The sequence below is a fragment of the Falco rusticolus genome, chromosome 2 (genome assembly GCF_015220075.1).
Source record: "Falco rusticolus isolate bFalRus1 chromosome 2, bFalRus1.pri, whole genome shotgun sequence".
NCBI classification, from domain to species: Eukaryota; Metazoa; Chordata; class Aves; order Falconiformes; family Falconidae; genus Falco; species Falco rusticolus.
Window position 1 is genome coordinate 45,014,643 of NC_051188.1, and position 12,659 is coordinate 45,027,301.

Consider the following 12,659-nt stretch of genomic DNA (forward strand, 5'->3'; position numbering starts at 1 on the left):
GAACCCTGCATGCCTCTGCAAAGGAGTGGAAATTACCCTCTCATTATACCCACAGCTAAGAGGATAATAAAACATTAGGGAACAAGGCAAGCAAGAAAGAAGAAACAACATTCTTCCTCTCCCCCAGTTTATCATCTCTCTACCTTTTTGTTTTTTATTGGTCCAAGCTAATGCATCTTCAGGTGTTTAAATAGAGCGCAAAGGCTTGAAAACAGGAAGGTAAAAAAAAATAAAGGGAGGTGGTCTCACAGTGAACAACATATCTTTGAATATTTACATATCTTTGAAATGTGGTTTAAAAAAAGGCAGTACAATTTTGTGGAAGCAGGAACAGAGGCATGCTCTAGGCCAAAGAGTACAGAAGCTAAATATCCAATACTGGTGCACTGCGTACTTTCTGTGGGCCTGTCTCCATTTTTTCTGCAAAACAGCTTTCTTCAAGTGGGGCTGTGTGTTTGAAACTAATGAGAAAACCAAACAGTCATGTGAAGAAGATAACAGACAGTCATTGGCAGGAGATTATTTCATTATTCCCTCCCTTGGGTTTACTATGTAAGACATCCACCTCCCACCCACCCCTTCTTGCTCTGTTCCCCATAGATGTCGAAAAAGAAAAAACATTTACATGTCTCCTAAATACAGTTATGGAAAGGTAACCACTTGAATGAATTTTATTCAAATATATATACAAAATATATATTCTATATATATTCAATATACGAAATATATTGAATTAAATTATGCAAAATTTTATTATTCTATGTCCTCTGTCTTTTCCTCATTCAATAAAAAAAAGTCTGACTACCTGTAATCGATACAAATACTCCTTGCAGCCTGCAATTATCCCTCAGCTCTTTGGTACCCCATCACAGAGAAAGACTGCATATGTCTGAACTTCATCCTAATTTAATACGGAAAGAATTTCAGTCAAAGTCTAGTCCTGAACTTCACCCATTGTAGTATTTGAGACAGACTTAAGTGCAGTAGGCTTACAACAAAGTACAGACCATCTTTAGCTTTGTTACCCATATGTTTAATGACTGTGGACTTACAAAAATATTTGTGTTATACAATTTCATATCAATCAACAAGTAGAATTAGGAACACACAAGGACTCCTGATATTCTTTGAAAAGATCTGGGTTTTGCACATATAGACAAACAACTCAACAGCTTGTTTGAGCATGTTAATATTGCTACCCTGCAAACTTAGGTTTTTAGTTTGGTTTTGGGTTGTTGGTTTGGTTATTTTTTTAATACTTAATTCTTCCATTACTCTGTATAGGAATTCCTACTGACAGCACTCAAGACAAATCTCACAAGTTTGAGTACATAACCAACTTATAATCACATCTCCTAGATGTCCACAAACGCCTCTGAAAATTCTCAGACGGTAAGCTGGTATAGCATAAATGCCTAGGCATCTTTCAGACAGACTTACTACATGCTAGAGTTCAGGGACATGACAAAAATATTCATTAATATTTCTAGAATATCTGCCTTGACAAAAATGGAAAGTTAGACTTTTCAAAGGCTTCCAACTTTCTCCTCTTGGTGATAGACCATGCAAAAACGGTAACTGAAAGTTTCCTCATTACCTTCCAGCATCCACTAAATAACTGTTTCTAGAAGTTAAGACATGATTTAATTAAATCTTATTTTCCATCCAGTTCCATTAAAGGCACAAGTATTTCCAGCTATATGAAGAACTTGACTGCATTAGAATAAATAGGAAGTATTTGTAAGGCTACAGCTTTACTAAAAAAAGTATTCTTTTTCTGGAATTCTTGCATTGATGTAAGCCAATTAACTCACTACACCAAAGCATGACAATGTTTTCCAGTTATAGCAGTCTTACACTCCAACTTCTGCAAATTAAAAAAATAAATCAGCTGCTCACATCACTTTTCCAGACGAAGAGGGGATTTTTTTCACTGTGTTCAGCCCCAAGCCCTTGCAGACAGACAAGGGAAAAGGCAAATGGGTAGTCTGCTCCAGAGACCACTCTGTGACATTCCATTGAAAGGGCCTCAGAAAAGAGCAGTCTGCTCCCCCCAGCCACAAATCAAACACCTTGGACTTCAGCAGCACAAAGGAAGTACCATCCAGATCAATGGCCACAGCCCAGAGCTTTTACCGTCTTTCATTAAAGCCAACAGTTTTGGTGTGGGTTGGTTTTTTTTCCCCCTCTCTCTTCTAAGCAACTCCAAGCACTGCTTTTATGCACCATGCATAATGTCCAAATAGTGGGGATGTACCCTTCTTTAGTGAAAGGATTGCAGTATGCAGCACATGCAGTGTGCTGCAGTTTATTTTCAGGACACAAAAAGGCAGGCATAACCTGTATCAATGACTTTCAGCCAGCTTCTAAAAAAGTTAATAAGAAATCTAATTTAAGTGAGTTAAAAAGGTAGAAGTTCCCTCTTAAGGGAGCCTGAAATCACTTGAGGATCTGTCCCAGCAGAACTGGTTCTCAGTCTCTACCATTCTTAAGTTAAAACATAAACTTCAGTCTGCTTACCAGTATGAAATGCCTCTCTTCAGATTTACTTGTTCTACCATACCACAGCCCATCTTGAAATGCAACAGTATTTTTATTATCACTATATTTGCAATTTGTATTTTGTTTATGGAAAATGCAAGGGGTAAAAACACCAAACAAAAACAAAACAGCATGCAAGCACACCAGATTTATTACTCCCCCCTTGGAAATGCCCCCATTCTTCAGAATCAAAGTCAAAATTTTGCTGTTTAGGACATTCTCTGAGAGCAGTCACAACACAACAAGCATAGAAATCTTGCTGAATTTTAGTGCAGTCCTCTCTCTGATGTGCTTGGCTAACACTCCAGCCTGAATTTTCAAGTTTCCTCTTGACTTTTCTAGTTCAGAGCTTGGAGCGAGGCAACTACACCAGTATTCTAATCTAATTAGAAAGTAGACTGGCGATTCAAAACATCAAGCAGAGTGCCACAGATTAGAGTTGGATTAAATGTAAAGGCAAAAATATATTTAAATGTTTTTGAATAAAATTCACCTTTCTACCTTGACTTAAAATTAGCCTCTGGGCTTCTCAGAGAATAAACTTTGCATCTCCAGAAAAGCTTAACGCATTAACTCAATTTTTATAAGCCTAGGAAATAAGTATTTGAAATAAACAAGCTGTTAGGATAAGTACATTCTCCTGTTACTAAAAGACAACTGGAAGCCAGGTCTGCAAATGCCTGCAACTAACTACTTGACATTGCTATTCTTCAAGAATAACTGTATGTTAGGCATAACTTCATATACTCCTTAATATTATAGAATCCAAGCACATCTCAATTTTACAGACAAAAGTGTTAATGTGGGTTTTACGCTTCTGTCAGCATCTTCCCAGTCAACATTTGTGAGTGACTTCCACGCTCTACAGTTAAATGTGTGGTTTCTTACTCTTGGATATTAGGAAGTCTACAGTGATGCTTCTCCATACACATCCTGATCTTTTGTCTACCAGGATGAACAAAGCTGAACACATTATCACAAACACTGCAGAGTTTGCTTCAAGTATTCAAAAGTGAGGAATTCTTCACAGCAATTCAAGGATGATGCTGACAAATACCTGTTGAAAAGACAAGGATACATACCTTGCTGAACAATGGCACTTTATTTCCTGTGCAGAACAGAAAGTTTACTTGATCTAAGTTTGTCCAAAATTTCAGTGTAAATAAAAGTTCTTTTCAAACTGTTTCAAGAATAGCTGCCATTTCCTTGAACTGTCTGAAGAAGTTCTAAAATGCAAGAGTTAAGACAAATTTCAGTTGCTTGAAGAAAAGCTCAAACCATAGTTCAAATTAGCATGTTAGGAAAAAAAAAAAATAAATCACAGTCCATGTTTCTCATATTCCCTTTTTCTTCCAAGTGAAGTTTCCAGCTTGAACTGAAAGTTTCTGCTTTACTTTTTGTAAGTTGGTTGACATTTGGGCACATTCAGTATTAAATCTACACAGGTGTTGCCTTATTTGTATGGGTTTGGCTATTAACAGGAGAAGATGCTATGAAAGAAAAATACTAAGTAGCTCTCACACCACAACAAAAAACAAAAGCCACCAAAAAAAACTTCTCACGCAAATGTTTCTATTCCCAGCTGAAATAATCCAGGCTTCTGAAGTATAACACCCATTTCTTATAGTAGCTGAACAGCAAGTTATTAAATAGGTTTCAACTAGAGTGAATGCAACATTTCACAACACCTAAGTATTCAGAACATCCTTGTCAAATTCCTGCCAGTCCAAACCAAAGGATTTATTTGCTTGGAGTATTGTGCAAGCTCACAATGTACTCACCCTTTAAAAAGGAATTACAACACAAGTCCTACATTTACACAAAATTAAACAAAGTTACATAAATTCATAGATGAAAGCTTAGCAATTAAGAGCCAGTGGTGACAAAGCACACTGACCTCCATTCTTAATCATTAGCAAGTGTTAGGCTTAACCCAAGTTTTAGATTTAGTTTTAGAGACTAGGGAACCGTTCCATATATTTAGAATATTCCTTCTGGTTTTAAAAAGGCAGAGTGACAGCTGACAGAAAAGTCCCAAAAGTCTTTACATCTTCAGTTGTTAGCTTATTTGTAAGAGAACACATAAATTACTGCTAAATTAACAGTTTTGGGTAAAGTGATGTAGAACTAAATGCTATGAAGTTAGTATTTAGCTTCAGCATTTTAAATATTTAATGCTTCATCTTTGAATGACTGTATGAGTAAAGAAGCAACACAAACATATGCATTAAGGTATACAGTTGCTCCCTCACAACAATGTCACTGTTTTTTGAGACTGAATCAAGTAACACTGATTACAGACCTTGAACTGTGGGATTGTCATTTCAAAAGATTTGTCTGTTATTTGTCCCGAAGGGTCTGCCACTTTTAGCGTCACTGTAACATAAGGATACTTCAGAGACCTGCAGGTGTCAGAACTCATCGCAACTCCCAGTTTCCATTTCATATCTACAAACTACAAAGAAGAAAATAATTGGAAACAGTGTTAAAGAAAGATCTACCATGGTTATTCTGTTGGATGGATGTTTTACAAACCATATAGGACATCTACAGCTCATATCCAAATGGGAAACAAACATACATATTCAGATATTAATGTGAATACAATATCATTTGCCCTTCCTTTTGATAATGAACAAATAAGCAATTTAATTTGTTAACTAATCCGTTTTCCTTATTCAAACACTCTCAGTCAAGTACAGTCTAAAGTTGTAGTAAAAGCAGCTTGAGCCACAGAGTTCACCTGACTTAAAAAAAAAAAAAATCACAAAACCATAATGGTATACAAGTTTCTAGATCTAGTGGAAACATGAGAAAAACCTCAGACAGTGCACAAGAATTTTATAATAGCAGTAATGAAAACAATTAACATCTTTTATAACTGTATTTTTTATTTATCTAAGTACATAAATTTCAGACAGGTAGCATTTTTAGTCTTTTACGATAGGCAGAACTGTTGAATGAAGAAGTGAAGAGAGCCTTTAGAAGCCTACTATCAAGCTGCAGACTTTTTTTCGTAATTCCATATTCTTTTAAACTATTGTTAGACAAAAAAGATCTAAAATGCAAATATAGTCTTATTTTTTCAAAAAGGAAAAAAGGAATGCTGGAAATTGACATAAAGTATCTTTAAAAACAAGAGTTTAAACTTAGGGAGACAAAATGATCAGGCAGTGGTGTTATCAACTCTAAAGAACAATTCAGATTACATTTAAAACAGATTCACATTAATGGCCAATACAATTGTCTACCACACTGACTGCCATTTACCTTCCCTAACAGTACTATGATGCATTAATTTTTAAAACGCTATAAAATATGACTTTATCATCCAAACAATAATATTAGAAAACTGGTCAGCATTTAGAAAACCTTTATTGTATATGCTTATTTATCTGGGTAGACAATTGGCAACTTATATATAGAAAAGCTTTCAGCAGTTAAGATACCGCCCTGTGCTTGAAAATACAACATACACAATGAAGCATTGATATTTCTGAAAAGTTAATAGTTAGCTCAACTGCATTTTGTCATTTAGTTACCTGCCCCACTGTGGACATATTTCTTGCATCTTCTGAGACACTAACGGATTTGCCCTGCTCGTTCCATACATGACGAATAACTTGAACTGCATGTTTTGGCAGTGCGCTGACTGTATTGCCCAAGGTGGTGACGAGTTCTTCTGTAGAGAGATTGTTTCTGGCTGCTGTGCTATAGGTATATCCAAAGAACACCATATCAATTTAATTCTCCACGGATTTAATAAAATTTCTCACTTCACCCCAAATAGGCAATTTTGTATTGCTGCTTGGTGTGTCTATGTACTTTACAATAATTAGGCAGCCTATGATTTTTATTTTTTCCTATAGAATATTTAACTACGCTTTTGTATCCACATGCAAAAAAACACCACTACTTGGCTTTCAATGTGTCTTAATATGCAGAGACCAAGCTTTGCTGGGCTTGCACAACATGCAACATTATAACAAGAAATAATCACAGTCCCTAAGTTCTGTTGCAACTGAAAAAAAACAAGCATAATTCAGTGAAAGACATCTGCATAGAGCATTCAACAATACTATTACTTTAGAAACAAAGCCATTTTTAATTAAACATTTAGGAGAGGTAATTAAAGTATCACCTAAAGGCAAATAAGGACCTCTAGGTAATGGTATAATTGGTACTAACAGGAGTCAAATGATGCAATACACCCTCAACTGAAAATGCAGCAAGTCTAGAGGAAAATTGCTACTCTCTCCTCTACCAGAAGTTTTTAAAAAAATTCCCATCCTTGGCTTGTCCATGCTGATCCACACCCCTTAGAGACATTAATAGACAGAAAGAGTTGGTCTGCCAAGTAGCACGGTCCAATATAATTTAAGGCTTTCTATATGAGAGGAAGTAGTAGTATCTTAGATTTCTACTGGTATACTTTCTTCAATCATGTTAATGTTATGTAAAATGTTTAGATACTAGATATTAGAAGAATAAGAAAGCTCTTGAAAATTTTATCTTTCTGAAAGCAGAAAAACTTAAGAGGAAAATAACTGCTGAAAATGCTACCTAAAAACTCTGTCACAGCAGAGTTCAACATCATAAAACTGTGCGCCCTTCAAACAGGCACAAATGCTGGTTTCTAATCTCTAAGAAAGTTTTTAGAACACACTTCTTCCAGGTAAAGGCCTAGCCGACAGCTTCAGAACTGAGCTTAACTTCAACTTATTTGGCCAGTAGTTCTAAAGCTTGCAGACAGGATCTTAGAACGTTTTCCTCTCTTTGTTTTTGTTTTTTTTTTATTACAAAGAGTGAGATGATTTATTAACCACATAATTTTTTTAAGAACATAAACTAAGTCCAGAAGTTCATTTTCATGTACTGAGTTACAAACTTCTGCCCTTTTCCCAAATCAGTTCATTTTACATCCACATTCGATGTCACTTTTTAATACCACTGTTAAGTTGGGGTGGAGGGGAAAAAAAAAAAAAAGACGTGAGGCAACATAATTTATTTTGTGCTTACCTGAATAGAAAGGAAACAATATTAGCTACTTTTGCTAGGTCACCAACATTAATCTCACTCCCAGATGTTTGAATTCTCTAGAAACAGAATGTTTGAGCAATTACAAATAATCATGAACAATGCATTAATAAACCCCTCTTTGTATATACACACACAAAAAGAAAACATTTACTGGGGGAATCTATCCTTTACAGCATATACAGCTAATATACTTGCTTCTAAGTGCTAGTATCTAAACTTACCTGACACAGTTCAGCTACATTTACACCTGGGATCTTCTGGTTCAGATGCTGAATTATTTGCTCACACTGTAAAGAGAGTAAGTTTGAAAACATTCTTAATGTGTATTTTAATATACAAGACAAAACTAGTTTGACTACTTGGAGACTAAAAAACAAAAAAGAAAACTAGTTATTGCAAAAATGGACAACAAGAATATGCTTTAAATGCAGAGTGGAGAATAAAGTCATTGAAATGACTTTTAAAGTTACATCAAATTCAAGAAAAGCAAATAAACTCAGTCAAAACTTCTAGTTACCACCTCACTAGCTATTCCTACTTAACACACCATTTTAATGCTAATTGAGCAGTCATCTTGTTCAAGTGCACACTACAATAAACAAACTGAATGTCTTCTGGACAAGCTCACCTGATATCTTCAGATGAAAAGCAAAAATACATATTTAGAAATCTTATATGATAAAAACATTTAAAGCAATCCCATTTCTTTTAGCAGGATTGGCCCATTTCATGAGTCATGTAACTACCTACCACATACAAAAGATTCCCTTTGCAACAGACAAAAAAAAAAACCTTAAACAAAAAGGTTTCATTGAATCAGAGTAGCAGAAGCCCTTCAACATTCAATTTATTGCACTACTTACCAGTTCTGCAAAAAAGTCTTGAGGTATTAATTTAATCTTATCTGCTGCACCACCAACATCTGCAAAACACAAACACTAGCAATCAGAAGCAAATCCTCAAAGTGTTATGGTACTACACCTAGACTCTCGCTGAAGATTTCCTAGGTCTTCATGCATGTATTTAACCTAAAAACAAAGCTTTCTTTAAGGGGGTTTGTCCTGAATTGCATTAACATCATCTGCTCAGCATGTCAAGCACAGTCTAATAGGAGAGACTCCATAAGGCCAGACCAAGTCCATGCAGTTGCAGTTTCACAGCCCTGAATAATCCCTCCAAGCCAGTGGAGCTGTACTTGCACCCAGTTCCTCAGCTTACCGGGGAGCCGGGCATGCCCAGGGCCGCCCTCTGGCACCGTAGCACAGCACCGCGGCTCTCCCTGCGGCTACGCTGCTACATGCAGGCCGCCTCACGGTGGCAAACCCCCCAGGCGGCCCGCGGGCAGCCATGGAAGGGCCCCGCTCGCCCACCCCAAGCCTTCACCAGGACGCCCCGGGAAACGCTCAGGAAGGGGCAGCGCCCGCCCCCCTCCACAACCTACCCTGCGGGTCCGGGTGGGCCCAACACCCCCTCAGCTCCCCACCGCCACCCTCACATCGGGGTCCCCACCCTGCACCCTCACCCAGCGCCTCCAGCGCCCGCACCACCGCGGAGCCGGCGGCCATGGCGCCACGCACCCGCCAAGGCCCAACTTCCGCCACACAACGCTTGCCGCTCTGATTGGCTCCGGGCGACACCAGAGCGAGGCAAGGCCAGCGAGCTCGCCCTTATTGGCTTCCGGTCAGGGAGCGTGCGCCCTTCTTGCCTGGGAGGGCGGAGCCTGCGCGAGCAGGTTGGAGTCCTCCGCATTTTTCGTCCGGGTTGGTTGCGCGGGGCGGGTTGCGGCGGTTTTTTTTGTCGTTTTTGAGGCAAACCGCGTCTTAAATAGTTACGAGTAAAGCCAGGACAGCGTTTTAAGAGACTATTGAGTCGTTGGGTGGAAAAAGCCACTTACATATGGTAGGCTAGGGCCTGCCTGTGCTTCCCCTCAGGCTGGCCGCGCTCTCTCCTGCCGCAGGCCCCTCTGGCAGCGCTTGTGTTAGTGACAGCTTGGGAAATGGCGCAGGCCTGAGAATCGTCTGGGGAGGCTTGTGGAAATGCTGGTTCAAGTCACACCTGGTTTGCGCAACAAGTTGTTTACTGAGTTTGGTTTATTGATAACTGGTGTCAGGGCTCTCTCGGTGCTCCCCGCTATAGTCTCGGGATCTTAAATCACGCTCTGTGCTTTGTGAACGCAGCAAATACAGTACATTAAACAGTACAGGTACATAGACTGTGACAGTACTTTGTACAGGTGGATTGTGCAATCAGCCTGTACACCTGCAAATAAACTGTGCAGTTCATGGATGATTTGTGTAGATAAACTATGTCTTCAGTTTTATGAGAAGATCGTGGTTTTTTTTTTTTAACTACAGCTAGAACTGTTCGATAAGCTTTTCAATCCTTTAAATTTAATTTAACTGCATTGTTTGGGGTGTGACTACAGCCCTAAAGCATCACTAATTCTTTACCAGTTTCACCTTTTAAAAATAGAAAATATTCTTAGATTTCTCAAGTAATCAGTTTTACATTTGCTTTTAGCTTTAAAAAAAAATACCACAATGTTACAATTTTAGTACTTCTATTGTAGGATTGTGACAGTAGTAAAACATAACCTGTCATGCAGTAGTTCTGGCAAGTTTAAAATTACATATTTGCCATAAATGGTAATGGAAGAACATAGAATATATTTCAGGAAAAGGGTAATTAAGGAATATGGTATGTGTTTATGAGCTTTATACATTCACAGCCTGTCTGATCTTGGCCTCTCCCTTTTAAAGTGTCTAATTAAGCGTGCAAACGTTTTTGAGTAGTATGTGTTTTTATGACCTCATGATTATCAAAACACTAGCAGTGCACGTACTGGTAAGATCTGTCTCTGATAGCAAGGACTTGATTTAATCTCTTTGTTCTTATTGCATACTTTTTTACCAAGACAACTTTACATACTATTTTATCTTACAATTTCACCAAGTCTCTTAGTCATGCCTTTAGCACTAAGACTAATATTGTTAGGTTACTTTTTATTCTTTCTCCAAAATGTGGAGGTAGATGTGGAGGTGAGTATCTTGCTGGTTGGGTAATTACAGAATCATCTGCTGAAATTTGGAGTTATTTGGGGGTTATTTTCATCAATACGTAGACCTGCGTTTAGTTCTTTGAATTGTGAATAGAAAGTGGTGAAGTATGTAATGGTTTCTGCTTGTCTGCCCATCCATGGAATGAAACTATGTATCTTTAGAAAACTCTGCCTTTTGTAAGTGTGTTCTATGAAGCTTTTTGTGGCAGAGAGGTAGACAGTGGTGGTGATCTGACAGTACAGGCCCATGTCTTAGCTAGATAAGAACTGAGAACTTAGTATGAGGAGACACTGTGTATAGAAACTAAAAGACAAATCTACAAATAGACAGGATTGCTGAAGGGAGACACTACAGTATTGTTGACAGGTCAATGCAGAAGCTTCAGGCACAGGCATGTAGCGTCCTGCTAAATGATTACAGGGCATAAAATAAAATAAAAACATTAGGTAATTTACCCTAGTTCATAAACTTCACATTTACAGAATGGGGTATCATTTACATCAACACTGAAGGACTACAACAAGTTCCTCAAAAAGCTCTTCAAGAAGATATGTTTCTCCAGTGCCTGGGCCCTCAGTTGTATGGTATCCCCAACACCCTACTGCCTGGCACCTTGGTACTCCTGTCTTTACAGTACCTAGAAACACCAAGTGTTCATATTGTACTCCTTCCTTTCCTCATGGGGCTCAGATCTGCCTGTGAACTGGCACAGTTCCTAGTCTTCCCGCACCCTCCCTGCTCACCCTGGATGTTTATTTGTGCTGACCCACCTTTCTGCCCCAAACCTTTCCGGGCATACACTGGGCAGGCCTGGAGGTGCAGCTGAGGGGCTTCTACCAAAACCTTGTCCAAATGTCCGCTTCTGAAAGCGTGAGGCCCTGTGCAAGTGCTGCAAGGGGCTGTGTAGGTGAGCTGCAGCCTGTACGGAGTGGTGAGCAGATGCAGGCGGGGAGGGCTGGTGCCGAGAAATGACAGGTTCCTTCAGTTTTTGCTTTTCTGATTAACTTGAAAGAAGATGCAACACAATCTGATATATATATATGTGAAATATCTTACACCGCGTATGATATGTATATGATACTGTGCTTGATCTTAGCCAAAACGCCAAGAAACGGTATGTTGATGCCACTGAGATGGGAAAGCACGAGGGGATTCGCAGCGTTAGAAGATGGATGCTATTCTCAGTTGGGTTTACCACATCAATTTGCAGCAGCTCACAGAGAGACCTCACCACCCGTGTCCCCCCGCTGCTACACACGGCTCAGCCTGCTCAGGCGGTGTGGCGGTACCCGCTGCCGCGGCTGGGCAGTTCCCTCCGAACGCTTCGTCCGCTCTGGCTCCGCGGCCTGCCCCGTTCCCGGGGGTGTGTACGCGCCTCCCCGCCAGGGAACGGCTGTAGCTCAGTTTAGCTGTGAGAGGCCGTTTCGCACGGGCCCGGCTGTACCGAGCGCCTGGCGCCTGCTCCCCGGCCGCTGCCGGCAGGGCCCCGGCGGGCTCTGGGGCCGGTGGGGGGCGGTGGGGCGCCCCCCGGCGGCTCCTGCGCACCAGGCAGGCCCTGACGGTTGGGAGCAAGCGCGGGGCGGGGCGGCCGAGGCGTCGCCCCTTGGCACGTGGGAGAGCCCATAGCCGGGGGGAGCCAAGAGAGCGGGGAGGCGGGAATATTCCGGCCGTCGCTGCCCGGAGGCGCCCCGGGGGGAAGGCGTTGGCTACCGGTGTCCGCCTGGGCCCGCCGCCCCGGAGCGGGGGAGACGTGTGGGGTGGGCCGCCGGGGGTTGCCTTCGTCTCCGCTTCCCGCCCCCCCCGCCGTTCCCGCGCGGCTCGGTGGTGCGGTCCCGGGTCAGGTCTGAGGCGCGGCGGCGTGAGGCGCTGTCAGTGCCGTGCTGCGAGGTTCAGCCCAGTGCCGGTACCCGCCCCGCCGCTGCCGCCATGGAGCCCCATCGCTGGCTGCCCCTGGAGGCCAACCCCGACGTGGGTGCTCGGCGCGGGGGTGGGCGCGGCGGGAGGGGGTGGGGGGGCTGC

General features: G+C 41.0%; 2 protein-coding genes across 5 annotated transcripts in view; one reads left to right on the top strand and one right to left on the bottom strand.

The window, feature by feature from the left end:
• Positions 1–1,011: 1,011 nt before the first annotated feature.
• COMMD6 (COMM domain containing 6) lies at positions 1,012–9,345 on the bottom strand. 3 transcript variants are annotated; one of them, XM_037378474.1, is made up of 7 exons: positions 9,159–9,345; positions 8,445–8,503; positions 7,803–7,868; positions 7,561–7,637; positions 6,084–6,252; positions 4,844–4,996; positions 1,012–3,598 (listed from the first exon to the last, which is right to left on the bottom strand). In XM_037378474.1, the coding sequence occupies exons 1-7, from the start codon at positions 9,328–9,330 to the stop codon at positions 3,566–3,568; spliced, it is 729 nt and encodes a 242-aa protein (XP_037234371.1). In that variant the 5' UTR covers positions 9,331–9,345; the 3' UTR covers positions 1,012–3,565. The 3 variants fall into 3 exon arrangements, with proteins under 3 accessions (XP_037234371.1, XP_037234370.1, XP_037234372.1); XM_037378473.1 differs by having other exon boundaries at positions 1,012–3,767; XM_037378475.1 differs by having other exon boundaries at positions 1,012–3,767; positions 9,104–9,213.
• A 2,974-nt stretch (positions 9,346–12,319) lies between these two features.
• Positions 12,320–12,659, top strand: part of UCHL3 (ubiquitin C-terminal hydrolase L3) — a 46,125-nt gene continuing 45,785 nt past the window's right edge. Inside the window, exon 1 of one of the 2 annotated variants that reach the window (XM_037377293.1) lies at positions 12,320–12,608. In XM_037377293.1, the coding sequence (XP_037233190.1) occupies positions 12,567–12,608 (42 nt within the window). In that variant the 5' untranslated portion in view covers positions 12,320–12,566. The remainder of the gene's footprint in view (positions 12,609–12,659) is intronic. The other variant, XM_037377292.1, reaches the window with a different exon arrangement.